A 15,400-nucleotide genomic window follows, 5' to 3' on the forward strand; every position below is an offset into this window, starting at 1 on the left:
CCAAATTTAGTCTAGGAAGGTCAGGAGACACCTCGGCCCACGTGCCGCCCCACACGACGGTCGGCTGCCCCGACTCGCCGGAAAAATCAAGTATTTCTAAAAATTCTCAAATTTCACAAAAATGAAGATCTCAATGATTAGAACAAGTTTTATACCTATGGCCAAGTCCAATTTGGCTAGAAAATGCCTGAAATTCATCTTGATTCGCCGGAACCCTAGAAATGGGTGTGCTTCAATTCGACCTCCAATTGCACTATTACGCCTCAACCACCACTTGGGCTTTGTTCCTGGGGTTGAGGGAGGTCTATTGGTGGTGGTGGTTGGTGGAGTTTGCTTCAGAAATGGCGGATTTTGCCGTGGGCGCCCTCGGGCTCGCCGGAGAAGACGTCATGAGTTCGTCATGAAATCTCCACTAACCGCATCAAGTTTGGGTGGAATTTGAAGAGGGAAGGTCGTTGAGTCGAATGGTGGTGATGGGAGACTCCAACTCGTCGGAAAATGGATGGAAATGGCGACAGAAGAGGCCGCCAGAAACCAGGTTACGGGTTAAGGGAATCCGGCCCTGGTTTGCTGCTCTCCCCCTTCTCTCCTTCCCCTCCTATTCTCCATCCTGATTGGTCAGACTCTCCTCCCTTTTCTCCTTGTTCGTTGCTCGTCTCATTCTCAGATTGGGCAGCCAAGGCCCCCTCTTTTTTTATTTTCCTTAAAAACTGATTGGTTACCATTCCCACAAGATGGGAGTTCAATTAATTTAACTACCTTTAAATAACCAACTTCAAACGTCCATAACTATACCGTTATAATCCAGACTCGTAAACGGCTTTCACCTATGTGTTCGTAGTGACGAATATTACTTAAATACGCTAAAAGAATAAGTGATACATTCATCTAGACGATGGTCAACAGAAGTTAAAATCCTTGTTTCTAGGCATTTTCGTTAATTCCCTCGATTAAAATAAATAAAAACGAAATTTTAGGGTTGTCACATACATTGCTTAATTTTCAGGTTTGTGGATTTTGCAGTGTCAATGTCATAGCTGCTTATTATTTTTACACTTTGTAGGTATGCTTCACCCCTAATCCCGGAATTGAGGATGTATATTTTTGTGTCATTTGGTATTTGTTCAACATTTTCGGTTGATTAAGTACTGATGTTTGTTTTAATTTCAGATTAATTTCGTCTACAGTAGATTAATTAAAAGTTAGAAGGGTGGACCCAGTGATTTTTGAAAAAAGTTGGATCTTTGTCTAATATAAACAGAGCTAAACTAAATGCTTGTTTTTCTGCATTGTATTTGCTTTTTATAATTCATTCATTTTTGTTGATCAATGTAATTTGGTTTTGCAGGTCAAAATTCTCCAACAAGAAAATTAAGCTTGAAATTGAATTGGGGTATAAATGCTTCCACTTGTTTAGTGTGTTCAATTGATTATTACTTTGAATGCATTGTGGTTTGGAATATCATTTAGTACATTATAATGTTATAATATTTTTATATGGTGGTCTAGAATAATTTAGATTATAATATATTTATTTATGCTTTCATGATGCGTTTTTATAATGTTTTGATAAAATTAGAAGAGTGATATCTAATCTGAGGGCTATTTTTTGTTTACTTCTACTATCCAAGTGGTGTTGTGTAAATGACTGTTTATTAAGAAAAACATGGGGATTGTAATGAAACATTTGAGTAGTGCTCACCAGGATATCCAATTAATTAGGTCAGTTTTTGTTTACTTGGGATTCTTAAATTTGATTTTAGGGATTTTAATTTGAAATACATGGAGTACTAAATAATCGAATTGAAAATGCAAGGAGTACTGAAATTATTTATAGGTTTGTTCTATTTAACTTAAAATTAGACCTTTGATTGTTGGGTTTGTGTAACTATTCTGCTGCTCAGAGGAGTTAGACCAGGGAACAATGGGCATCCTTGATTGGAAAACTAATAGTAGACTGACGCCAAGGTGTTTGCATGCAACCCACTTTCGTGCTATAAGTTTTGCGTTTTACTGTCAATTTCTACTTAAACATTTGTCAATTTTGCAATTTTGTGTAAATCTTGCATGTCAGGACGGCACGTTGTATGCGAAATGTGAATGTTTAGGGGTTACCTAATCTAGATTATGTTCTCCCTGGTCGATTTCTTTGCAGATTCAACGACTCACAATCATGGATTCTAAATAGCAAGCCTCTGATCTCCTTTCTTTTTTATTTGTTTCTAATTATGCAATCTTTTGGCCTTCTTTGGATTGCAGTATATGCATACGGTGGGATAGTTTCATTTGTAATATGATTATATGAAGAAAGCACTCATATAATGATTTGAATTGGGACAAAATCTCCCAAGGTTGTACTTAGTGGCATGTTCAATCACACTCATCACATTTTGCTCATGGAAACGTTTGATTCCATCAATTTTTGCTTCCAGATTGGCAACCTGTTTCCACCTCATCAAAAATCTCTTTTGGAATACAAAATTAGGGGGGGAAAGGCATTATTCAACTTATGAGAAGACGAATTTTAAAACAGGAAAGAAAATAAAATGAGCAGCTTTAGCATGGTTTTGAACTGAATAGGGAGATTAATAAGAACACAAGATAGATTCAATGCCTGTTAACTGATGATATGATGAATTCTGACTTATTTAATGGTTATCTTCCGCATGAATTGTAACTTTGAACACTTAGTTTACATGATAATTCACAGAATTGGAACTTACTTTGTGCACCGACTTTGATCATGGTCTCTGGAACTCGATGGTAATTTGCAGACTTAATATAAGTATGTAAACTAATTTATGCACCAACCCTTTTATTAACAAGTGAAAAATCATGGAGTTCCAAAGACAATGATAAACAACATTTTGAGTATAGCAAGAGAGTTTTTCCACGTTACCAGATAGTGAGACGTTGCAGACATACTCAAATGACCATTCACAGACCACTAGGCTTTCCACCAGTTTCAATGTCACGACTGAAAAAATGTCTAAGTGGAAGGACTTCAGTAGACTCCATTGCTTTCCACTTCAAGACTATGTCCAATAATGGCCTAACAATTGCCCATTGTTGTAAATAGGGGGTGCCTCTTTTTCATCACCTTATGTTAGTACTCAAATATTGAGTAACGTTCTCTCAATTATCAAACTTATTATATTGTCAGAATCTATATGCACATACATAGTCTCACAAGAGAGTATTATCCAATTGAATTTATTAGGTTAGTAAACTTCTTTTGTCAGCTTACGTTACAAAACAAAGGCAATCGAGCAATGATCTAAATTCACAGTCTGACAAGAAAATACAACTAAATGAACTGTGCTTTCTTTGTTCACAGGGAACAGGTGGGTAAAAACTGTACAAGTGCGAGAGGATTGGTGCTGAGATTGCTTGAGGCCATATCAGAGTGCTTGGGCTTGGAAAAGAAGTATATTGTTTAGGCGGTTGGAAAGCAAGCGCAACATGTGGCTTTAAATTACTATCCACCATGTCCACAACCATAGCTGACTTATGGATTGCCTGGAGAAAGGATCCAAACCATAATAAGCAATGGTATCAAAAACCGGCACCGCTCCATGTTGGTCATCGTCGGCGACAAGTCCCATAAAACTAACGGAAAATGGCTAATATGGAGTTTCATTACTTTTTGGGTTGCTCTATTATTGTTGCAGATTTAATCCCTTCAACTTCAATTGCATCACTCTTGGGTCAAATGCTTATTATTATGAAGTCTTTGTTCCACATATGAACTGTCATAGAGGTGCCGTCAAATTATAACTGAGACTGCTGCAGCTGCTGCTCTCCCATCATTTTATGAAAAATTAGGTAAAACTTGGATTCACACAGTATTTAAGGTTTAAAGCCATAGCTCAAACCACACATATGTTTTGTTATCTCATTCATAGTTCAAACCACACATAATGTAAATTTTGACAAACTTTACATGTTTGGTTAATAATGCCTAATGTTTTCGTCCATGCAAGACCTGGTTCGTTCACAATTTTCAACTGCTATTTTTCCAATTTGTAACAGAGAAATGGAAAACACCTACATATCAGAAGAAGAAAAGAGGAGGAACAAAGTGAAGAAACAAACCCATTAGATTAAACAAGTTCAACACTTCTTATTGTTTCTTATTATAAATTGGGTTGTAAATAGATTTCCACATGTATATAAGTAATTTACCTTATCATATATATATATATATATATATATTAAAAACTTTCCACATGTTTTATACAGTTTCAAAACCCATAGCACCGCGCGACCACTCTAGCTAGTAATTTACTAAACTTCCAAAAATACTCTTTTTATACTTGTTTTGTTTGGACCCCTATATGATCACGTTGAACACCTCATCTTGATCGAGGAGACTAAACCCAATCCTATGGCGGTGCCGGCGGTGCTTCACAATGGCGAAGTTTATTTGTTTTAAAACCCTTTTGAGATTCTTTGTTGTACGCCCACTTTCATCTCTGAATATGTTAATGAAACCAAGAGTGCACCACACAAACACTAGGGTCATGATGCATCATTAAATGATAATATATATATATATCTATAAAGCAATTGTAGTGTCTCAGTCTACTGACTAATTGCATTGTTGCAACAATATAGTTTTCTTATTTGACATACAAGTAAAACTTTCATATAATAACTATTATTTGATCACGTTCAGTAAACTCACTCTCTATTGAATATTTACATACTTGTTTTTGTGTCTTCATTTCACACCAATAACTTGAGACAAGTCAATCTCCCAAGCCAAGTGACATATTCAATGTTAGATTTACAATCTTACGATAAAAAATACATAGATATGAGTATGAGAAACATATAACTTCTTTAAATTACACAGCTGTGAACAATGAACTCTCCCATTTGGGCAAATCTTCTTTTCGAAACTCTTAAGATTTCATTGAAGACCCCATTTGAGGGAATGACTTGAATGGAACACATTGACATTCACTAGCGTTCCGATTTAATAATACAAAATCATATTTTTTTCGACTTTATAAACATATGACATTGTAAAATTAAACCGAAACACTATGTAGTGGTGAACTCGTTTCATGTTCTGCTAAGATTTTAAAGTGGTGTGGTGTAGGTGGTGGTTCACCTTATGCTTCCAGCCTGTCCTCCCATTCCACACTCTTAACCAGCCTGTACTTGGCATTTGGTAATCAATCAGAACCTGATTCCAAACGGAGGAAAACTCCATATTGTGTACTAAATTAATCCAAATGACCAAAAACACCACCCTCTCCCCACCAAGCCATAAACCATCATGGGTATTTCAGTACTTTCCGAAGCAAGAAAGATACCCGCCATTTTCTATTCTCGAAATCAATCCAACCGCCACTTTCTAACATCCCTATGCTTCCATGGCTTCTCTTAAGAAAATTACATTTATATGACATGAAAAATAAAATGTATTTAAATTATATTATTAAAATCTCAAACATTATAGCCCCTTGATCAATGGGAAGGCCACTTATATAACATAAGTATACTGCTTGGGTTAATAGTACAACACAAAATGTGAAGAAGAATAATATAAAACGCTACGGTGACAATATATCTGTTCCAACAACAAACATGAAAAAAAAGAGAAATAACAAATAGAGAATAAAACTACAAAAATACCGATATAATAATAGTCCTTCCAGTTGCGCACATTTTGGAGGGGAGGAGAGAGTCGTTGGTTGTTTTTGTTGTTGGAACCACTCGGTTTCGGAAGAAGAAGAAGAACGTCATCTTTCACAATCACCACCTTCATCACCACCATCTCCTCCTCCTCTGACTTCGTATCAATGATTGGATCTCTCTAACCCCAACACATTAAAAGTGTTGGTGTTTTTTGAAAAAACCCAATAAATAAATAAAAGAGAGTTTTATTTTTTATGGGTACTTTTCAGAGCTTTAGGAAGGCCTATGGAGCTCTGAAGGACTCTACAAAGGTTGGCCTCATCAAGGTCAACAGCGAATTCAAGGTGCGAAAAAGAACCGTTATGGATTTCTGGGTTTTGTTTTGATGAGCTTTGTGATGCCTTGCATTTTGGTTTTTCGATATTTGGTGAAATGTTGGGGATGTCTGAACTTTTTGTTGTTGTTTCAAGGATTTGGATATTGCCACTGTGAAGGCCACCAGTCACGTAGAGTACCCTCCAAAGGAACGTCACGTTCGAAGTGAGTTGATTTGTCTCTTGCATTTGATTTCCTACATTTGTGGATTTGTCCGTATGGATTTATTATTTGATTGTATGATGAGGATCTGAATCTGCATTATAAAAAGGGTGGTGCTATTTCCGGCCTTCGGATTGCATGTGAATGGTAAAAAGAAGTGAGTCGATAGCACCAACCTGTAAAAATAATGGTCATCAGATTTGCAATTGTGCTCATTGGCCTTGCACTTGCTATTTATGATTCTATTCTTGCATTACTACATTAATGAGCTATCTCAATTCAGTTGATTAATTTTTTGGTGTACTTTTGTTTTTATTGTTCTGCGGCCCAGAGATTTTCTCCGCGACATCAGTGACACGTCCACGTGCAGATGTAGCATACTGCATTCATGCGCTGGCCAAGAGATTGTCCAAGACACGGAGTTGGATTGTAATGTCCTTATTTATTCCTTCTCTTCTTCTTCTTGTTCTTGTTATTGTTGTTTTTGTTGTCGTTCATAATTGGTACGACATGCATGTAGGAAAAGTATGATCAGTAGCAGTAGCAAAATATTTGTTAAAATCTAACAAATCACTTAACAAGTGAACTTACAATCTACAGGTTGCCATAAAGACGTTGATAGTTATTCATAGAACATTGAGAGAGGGTGATCCTACCTTCAGAGAGGAGCTTTTGAACTATTCGCAGAGAGGACACATTCTCCAAATTTCCAATTTTAAAGATGACTCAAGTCCCCTTGGTAAAATGATTCCGCCTTCCATGACTGTATATTATGTAACATGTGGCCGATGTTGTAACAGTCCCTTCTTACACCAACTTGTATCTTGCAGCTTGGGATTGCTCCGCTTGGGTGAGGACATATGCACTCTTTTTAGAAGAACGGCTGGAGTGTTTTCGAGTTTTGAAATATGACATTGAGGCAGAGCGTTTGACAAAAACGTCGCCAGGATCAACCAAGGTGTGGTTTGTGTTTGCCATTTTCATGATTTAAAATTTTGTTGCCTCACATTGTTCTTCATGATCAACTTTAGTATAACAAAGATACCATTAACTCCACCAGGTCCATAGTAGAACACGAACGCTGGGTGCTGATGAGCTGTTGGAGCAGCTACCTGCACTGCAGCAACTTCTTTTCCGCCTTATGGGTTGCCAGGTACTGATCTGGCTTCGTTCTTTATAGAAAAATGCTTTAGTTGGTCCATGACATTAATAAGGATGGCCTTGACGAAACAGTCTGAATGAGCCATTTATCTTTCGGTCGGGAACTTCTGATTTGCTCCTATTTTGCAGCCGGAGGGGACAGCTTATAACAATTACCTCATACAATATGCCTTGGCTCTGGTATGCATGATAGATAACCGAAGTTCCTTGAGAAAATATAATATATGCATTTCTACAAGTTGCTTCTGAGTTTCAACAATGTTTCCTTTCCACGTAGATATTGAAAGAGAGCTTTAAAATATACTGTGCCATCAATGACGGAATTATAAATCTCGTTGACATGGTAAGGCTCTACTGGACCCTTACGTTTCTCTGAAATGAATCGGGTTTATATGATACTTTCCATTTTTACAATTTTCAATTATAAAAACTAGAGTTACATGTTCATGCAGTTCTTTGATATGTCAAGATACGATGCAGTTAAAGCCCTCAATATTTACAAAAGAGCTGGCCAACAGGTATACAATGGTACTTTGTTCTTCTCTCTCTGGAGCAGTTAAATTAATAAGGATCCCCTCAGAAGCTGTTTTTACTTTACCGAGCTGCAGGCTGAAGGGCTTGCTGATTTTTATGAATACTGCAAGGGTTTGGATCTTGCTAGAACCTTTCAGTTTCCAACATTGAGACAGGTTCCACTTCGCTTTCTACTAGAATAATTAAGTTGATTCCATTGCATAGTCTCTCACACCTTTTCTTCTCTACACTAAACAGCCCCCACCGTCATTTCTTGCAACAATGGAGGAGTATATAAAGGAGGCGCCTCAGTCAGGTTCCGTTAACAGGAGACTGGTGAGATAGCATCCATATGAGTATGAACATTTGAGTACTAGATAAGTGTTTTCACATTTTTGTTGCATGCTAATTGCTGTTTACACGCTGTATATACAAGGTTCATGCTTATTTAAACATTTGAACTATCGGTGTTTTATTCAAATTTCTGATAATTTTGTCCGACAATAGGAATACCAGGTGACAGACGAGCAGCCTCAGAGACCCGAAGAATCTCCTCCTCCAGAGCCTGAAAAACAAGATGAAAAAGTTGAGGAGCCACTGCCGAAAACAGAGGAAGAACCCCAACCCAAGGAAGAGGAAGTCGAACCTCCTCCTTTGATATCAACTGATGACACTGATCTGCTTGTATGATATTGTATACATGGGCATGTACCTGTTTTCTCTGATGTCAATTTGTGGATATCTGCCATTTATGTTGTACTTTTCCTTTTCATTGTCTAGGGTTTAAGGGAAATTAATCCAAAAGCTGCAGAAATCGAAGAAAGCAATGCCTTAGCTCTTGCCATTGTTCCACAGGGTAAGTTTTGTTGTATGATATCTTTACATATGTCTGCATTGTTGAATTTGAAGATTGTTCGCTGATACATTATGAATTCTGTTTTATAAGTCAAACCATTTATACATTTGCAGGCAGTGAACAAAAACCTGGAGCGTGTTTCAATGATTTTGCTGGGACTTCCGGTTGGGAGCTAGCACTGGTAACCACACCAAGCAATCATACCAGCCAAGTGCCTGTAGACAGAAAGTTGGTTAGTCTTCTTTGCTTTCCAAAAAAGATTTTATTTTCCTGCCCTTTCGTTTCCAGTGCAATGGTATGTATACTACGAGCTCTGGTTGCTCCTTCTATACAGTTTGGGATTTGATTTCTTTCAGTGTTAACTTTGGCGACTGCATGATTCGGAATGCATGCATAATCACTTTCGCACTTTCTTCTGAATCACGGAACTGAAGAATCTGAAATCTAGCTTCGTCTAGGGTTGTGTAGTTAAGTATATGCATCATAATTTGAAATTGCAGTTGTTTGCGTCGCTGAATTCCAGCTCGAATGAGTTTTCGGGCCTCAATCACTTTTTCTGTGGTAAAAAGGAGGCCAGAGGGGGAAGGGAGGTTCTAACTCTTGTTTTCGGTGTGGTGGTAAATGCACAATTACCACTGGAGCTACATGCCCCTGCGATTAACTAACATTTATAGATTAGTATTCATATTATTATTCTGTGTATTGATGAACATGGTTTGGGTTTTGGTTCAGGCTGGTGGCTTTGACAAGCTATTACTTGATAGTTTGTATGAAGATGAAGGTGCCAGGAGACAGTTACAACTCCAGAATGCAGGGTATGGTTATGGCGCGACGAGCTTGCAAAATCCATTTGAACAACAAACACAACAGCCCGTACACGACCCATTTGCAATGTCCAACAGCGTAGCACCTCCGACAAATGTGCAAATGGCGCTCATGGCGCAGCAACAACACCAGCACCAAGAAATCATGCAGCAGCAACAACAACAATACCAACAACAGCACAACATGATGGTGGTACCTCACCCGTATTATTCTCAATATTCTCAACCAATGCAGCCCGCGAGCTCTTCAAACCCGTTCGGAGATCCATTCAGCTTCCCTCCGAGTACAACGTCACATCAGGGAAACCAAAACCTAATATAGAAGACCACTTATTTCATGATTTTATTCCAACTATTTTTTCATTCTTTGGAGTAATAGTGTGACTTTGATGAGCTTATTCTTTGTTTAATCTGTATATTGTTTCGGTGGGCCCTTGACAACAACGGAATGCATATCAAACGACTTGCTATTTGGATCAAACATTTGCTCGTTGTTCAGTGTTTACGGGTGCGTATCACAAGTTCAACATGTATACACAAATTTCATCAATGCAAGTTCGACGTTGAGTTGCATTTCTTCCTTATTACATCAAGTCTCTGACCGAGAACTTAAACCTTTTTCTATAGCACGTTGAGTTGCATTTTCATTCATACAGTGTGTTGCGTTCGTATTTAATAAAATTTCTTATCATTTGACAAAAAAGAGGAAGAACAAAGACCATATAGATATAGTTTTACCGACTGTGTCACAATGGTATCCTGTTTTCAAAGAGATCGTATGGTTAAACAAAGTAATTCAAAATTTCACACAACTTGAATGCTGTAGGTCTATTTGACTGAACTGTATAAAGGACCAAGGTTCTAAAAGATGTTAGGCGCTAGTTGGGCGGTGAGCTGGGACCTAGCGTCTAGGCGGACTAAGCGGATTTAAGTAAATCTATTGTATTTCGTGTAAATAAATGTCTATCTATACTTAAAATATATATAATTTCATCATAAACTATAAAATATAATGACATATATATTATGAAGTTTTAGAACATAATGAAAATATGGGGAGCAAACATATAATGTGTGTTTATTTAAGTGTTCAATAAGTCTCTTACAATTTATTGGAAACAATAAAATGTAAAAAGAAAGTTATCTATTTTCTATCTAAGTGAGTTGCAACCTAGGCAAGTGTCTAGACGGGTCTGGGTGGGCTAGGCGGGCGCCTCAGCAGGTGTAGGCGCCATTTCTTAATTTTCAAACGTTTAGGCATTAATCGGGGCAGTGGCCAGCCACCTAGTGCCTAGGCGGGGATTTTTAGAACAATGTAAAGGACAGAGAGGGAGAGGGGCCCGTGACAATAGAGAGAGAAGAGAGATATGTAATTCTGAGGTGTGTGTTGTATCACCTTCTTATGCCTTTATTTATAGTAGTAGGATAGGTATAATCCTTACCCTAATAGGATTACATCTCTAATAGGAATTAAACTATTAAAGGGAATATACAAGATACTCCTAAATACACTAGGATTTACACAATCACATTCCTAATCCAATAGGACTGCAACACTCCCCCTGAGTGTGTAAATACTCAAACAAAACATCGCATCAGATCTTCAGCAGATAAGGTAAAACAATTGATGAAATCGTCAGCACAATGGGTTAATGTGAGTCTTAGATATAAGAAAGTAAGTATGCATGGGTAGTAAAACTCACAATACCTCGCTATGGTAAAACCTATGGTAGGCAAAAACCCATAAACTAATGAGAAAAGTGAGAAGTATGCAAAATGTCTAAAACAAACATCAAAATGAAGGTAGTGAACTCAACGGAGTATGATCATCCCATGATGGGTGCCTCATTAAAACCTCGTTAGATAGCAAAAACCTAGTGGGAAAAATGCTCCTAATCGTGGGAAAAAGAGTACATTAAGATCAAGTGAGTATGCTTTAGGATACTCTCCATGAGTTAGACATAACTTCCAAATAAAAGAACTACAAGCAATTCAACTCAGATAATTTTTGCATACCGATTCCTTGGATGAGCTTTTGAAAAGTAAACTTGGGCAATGACTTGGTGAAGAGATCGGCCAAGTTGTCTTGGGAATGTATTTGCTTGACTTCAATGTTCTGATGCTGTTATTATTGGTGAGAATAAAAGAACTTCGACACTATGTGCTTGGTGTTGTCTCCCTTGATGTATCCCTTCTTTAACTGCTCGATACATGTTGCATTGTCTTCAAAGATTGTTGTAGGAATGTCAACGACGGAAGTAAGACCATTAGTGCTTTGAATATGTTCCATGATTGCTCTCAACCAAAAGTACTCATGCTATGCTTCATGCAGGGCGAGAATCTCAGCATGGTTTGAAGAAGTTACAACTGGCATTTACTTGGTAGACCTCCAAGATATAGCGGTGTCTCAAATGGTAAAGACATAACTCGTTTGAGATTGTGCCCTATGCGGGTCAGATAGATAACCAGCATTTGGGTAACCAACGCAGCGAGAATCAACTTAAGGACCGAGGGAGGCGGCGGCTTCTCTCGAGGATTCATGGGTGTAGAACAAGCCTAAATCTGTTGTACCCTTGAGGTAGCATAAAATGTCTTTAACACCATTCCAGTGTCTGTGTGTGTGTGTCTTTAACACCATTTCAGTGTCTACGTGTAGGCGTGTTGCTGTATCTAGCCAAAAGATTAACAACGAATGAGATATCGGGTCTAGTACATTGAGCCAAGTACAATAAAGCACCAATTGCACTTAGGTATGGAACTTCAGGCTCTAAAATCTCTTCCTCATCCTCTTTAGGACAGAAGGGATCTCGTTAGCATCTAGAGTCCGAACGACTATAGGAGTACTTTAAGGCTTCGCTTTATCCTCATTAAAACGTCACAACACTTTTTGGGTGTAGTTCGTTGATGTACTAGGATTCCATCTAAACAATGCTTGATCTCCAGTCCAAGACAATATTGAGTTTTCCCAAGATCTTTCATCTCAAATTCCAATTTCAAGTGAATGGTAATTTCCTCAAGCTCTGTAGCAGTTCCGATGAGGTTTATGTCGTCGACATAAATTGCAACAATCGCAAATCTAGAATGTGACTTCTTAATGAACACGCATGGGCATAGTTCGTTGTTCACATAACCCTGACTTTTCAAATATTCACTCAGATGGTTACACCACATCCGCCCGGATTGTTTCAATCCATAGAGTGATCTCCTCAATCTAATTGAGAGGGTGTTCCGTGTTCTAGAATTATTTGAACCAGTCAATGGAAGTCCTTCTGGAACTTTCATGTAAATTTTTGTATGTAGATCCCCATAAAGATACACGGTTACCATGTCCATAAGTTGCATATTCAGTTTTTAGGAAACTACTAAACTAATAAGGTAGTGGAATGTTATGGCGTCTATTACGGGAGAATATGTCTCCTCGTAATCAATCCCAGGGCATTGAGAGAAGCCTTACGCTACGAGGCGTGCTTTGTATCTCACTATTTCATTCTTCTCATTACGCTTCTTCATGAAAACCTACTTGTAGCCCATAGGCTTCACATGTGGTGAAGTTGGAGCTACGAGCCCAAACACCTTGCGTTTCGCAAGAGAATCGAGTTCAATATGGATTGCTTGTTTCCAGTTTGACTAATCCATTTTACGTCGACATTCATCAATGGTACATGGTTCAATGTCATCGCTAAGCATGATGTCGGAAGCAACTGTATACGCGAATGCATTATTGACAATCATCTCATTCTGATTCTAAACCTCATCCAATACTACGTAATGGACTGAAATCTCACGATTCTTAAGAAGCTGGGTTGTCTTGTTTAAGATATCACCGTAATTTAAAATAACCTTATGCGTTGGAACATATGAGTAAGCAATGGTCAGATTCAGACTAGGGTCACTAGTTTGTGTCGTTTTCCTCTTCCGGGTTGTGAATCCTTTGAACCAGGAGGCCTGCCACGCTTCAGGTTAGAAGTAGATGATTGGTTAGCCACTAGTGTACCTTGTCGTGTAAGAGGTGCGGCCTCCCCACCCTCGGGGACGGTTTGGTCTTCTAAGGCGATTTTACGATGTACATTAAATATGTCCATCCTTGCAGGTGTGTTTGCAGCGGGTATATGTGATCTCGTCACCTTTGCCAGATCAGTAAAAGCATCCAGTATGCTTTGAGCAATGCTCTAAAGATCTAAAATACGACACACTTCATTTTCAGACTGAGGGGTACGGGGATCTAAATGAGACATAGTGGGAGTAATCCACAACAATTCGTGGCGTTCTACAGGAACGTTAGTGATCTTATCTCCCCTTAACGACATAAAGATTGTCTCATCGAAGTGATAATCCAAAAAACGTGCGGTAAAGAGATCTCCTATCAAGGGCTATAAGTAACGAATAATTGATGGCGAATCATAACCGACATAGATTCCCATTTTTGTCTGAGGACCCATTTTGGTATGTAATGATGGCGCTATTGGCACATAGACTGTGCACCCAAACACACGTAAATGTGAGACGCTAGGTTTATATCTAGTAACCAATTGTAATGGTGAATAAGGTTGGGTAGCAGTGGGCCTTAGGCGAATCAACATAGCTGTGCAAGATTGCATGGCCCCAGGCAAATACCGGCAAATTGGTTCACATAACCAAGTCCGAGCTATCGTTTGAAGGTGCTTTATGAAAGCTTCTGCCAGGCCGTTTTGGGTGTGAACATGGGGTACATGATGTTCGACATCAATCCCAATAGACATGTAATAATCATCAAAAGTCTGTGACGTAAACTCTCCAGCATTATCCAGTTGAATCAACTTGATCGGATAATCATGATGGTGAACCCTAAGTTTAATAATTTATGCTAGGAGTTTCGCAAATGCAGCATTGCGTGTGGACAATAAGCAGACTTGTGACCACCACGTTGATGCATTAACCAATGATACGAAAATTAACTTAACACACAAATTTAACCCTCTTTTGACAATTGTACTACAAGTATAAGTAGGGATTATTCTGGACCGGGGATTAGGAGGGCTTGCTAATAACCTCTAAACTGACTCAAAAACATAAAACTAAATTTAAAAACACTTAACAAGGTTCACAAGACTCAAAGCAAACTTAAAATACTCAAAACAGCAAATAAACTTAAACTAGACACTAGGAATGACTTTGGACGAAAATTGACTTTTACTTGAATCAAAACACTTAAAAACACAAACTAAAACAGATTTGAAACACTTTGAAACAAGAAACTAAAAAGGGGGTTTTGATTTGGATGAAGTTGAAACAAACAAACAAGTATGAACAACTAGACAGATTGTAAAACAAATTTGAGAAATAAGATGATGGATGGGACAGCTAGAGGCTTTTTCTCCACACATGATATGTATGCAAATAACTTGATTTCCAGTTACTACTTCATTGAATTATGAACGACAATGCTCCAAATTAACCGTGACATCACTAGTCAACTCTCAGATTTTCCTTGTTTTATTGGATTGGATGACATCATTCGACAACCCAAAACATTCTTCAAAAGTTCCCTACATGACATCATAATAGAGATACAATCAAAGATCATTACGTTTAATGAAAATCATAAGCATTGACAAAGCACTTGCAACTATGACATCTTGTCGCTTATGCTAGGAATTGACTTAACGCGATCGTTTATAAGCGACCTTCACTACATGTGAATATAAGTTTGTAACGATTATGTGAAACTTCCTTATATTCTAGCAACGGATTTATGCATGCCAATTAAGTATCGACCCTTAATTAACAAATACAAATAAGTTATCAATCAAATAGTTAAGCCAATTGCATTCACGATTCAAGAGTTCAAAACTGGAATTTATCAAATTATATTGCACACATA

General features: G+C 38.0%; 1 protein-coding gene across 1 annotated transcript; it reads left to right on the forward strand.

Annotated features, from left to right (window-relative positions):
- Positions 1-5,754: 5,754 nt before the first annotated feature.
- On the forward strand, positions 5,755-10,113 carry LOC114822212 (putative clathrin assembly protein At5g57200). The gene is made up of 15 exons (XM_029096502.2): positions 5,755-5,993; positions 6,120-6,189; positions 6,518-6,615; positions 6,787-6,925; positions 7,017-7,144; positions 7,247-7,339; positions 7,477-7,527; positions 7,625-7,690; positions 7,800-7,865; positions 7,956-8,036; positions 8,119-8,196; positions 8,368-8,544; positions 8,641-8,716; positions 8,830-8,948; positions 9,449-10,113. Exons 1-15 carry the CDS (start codon positions 5,904-5,906, stop codon positions 9,860-9,862), a joined length of 1,746 nt encoding a protein of 581 aa, XP_028952335.1. The 5' UTR covers positions 5,755-5,903; the 3' UTR covers positions 9,863-10,113.
- Positions 10,114-15,400: the final 5,287 nt, after the last annotated feature.

The sequence above is a fragment of the Malus domestica genome, chromosome 16 (assembly GCF_042453785.1).
Source record: "Malus domestica chromosome 16, GDT2T_hap1".
NCBI classification, from domain to species: domain Eukaryota; kingdom Viridiplantae; phylum Streptophyta; class Magnoliopsida; order Rosales; family Rosaceae; genus Malus; species Malus domestica.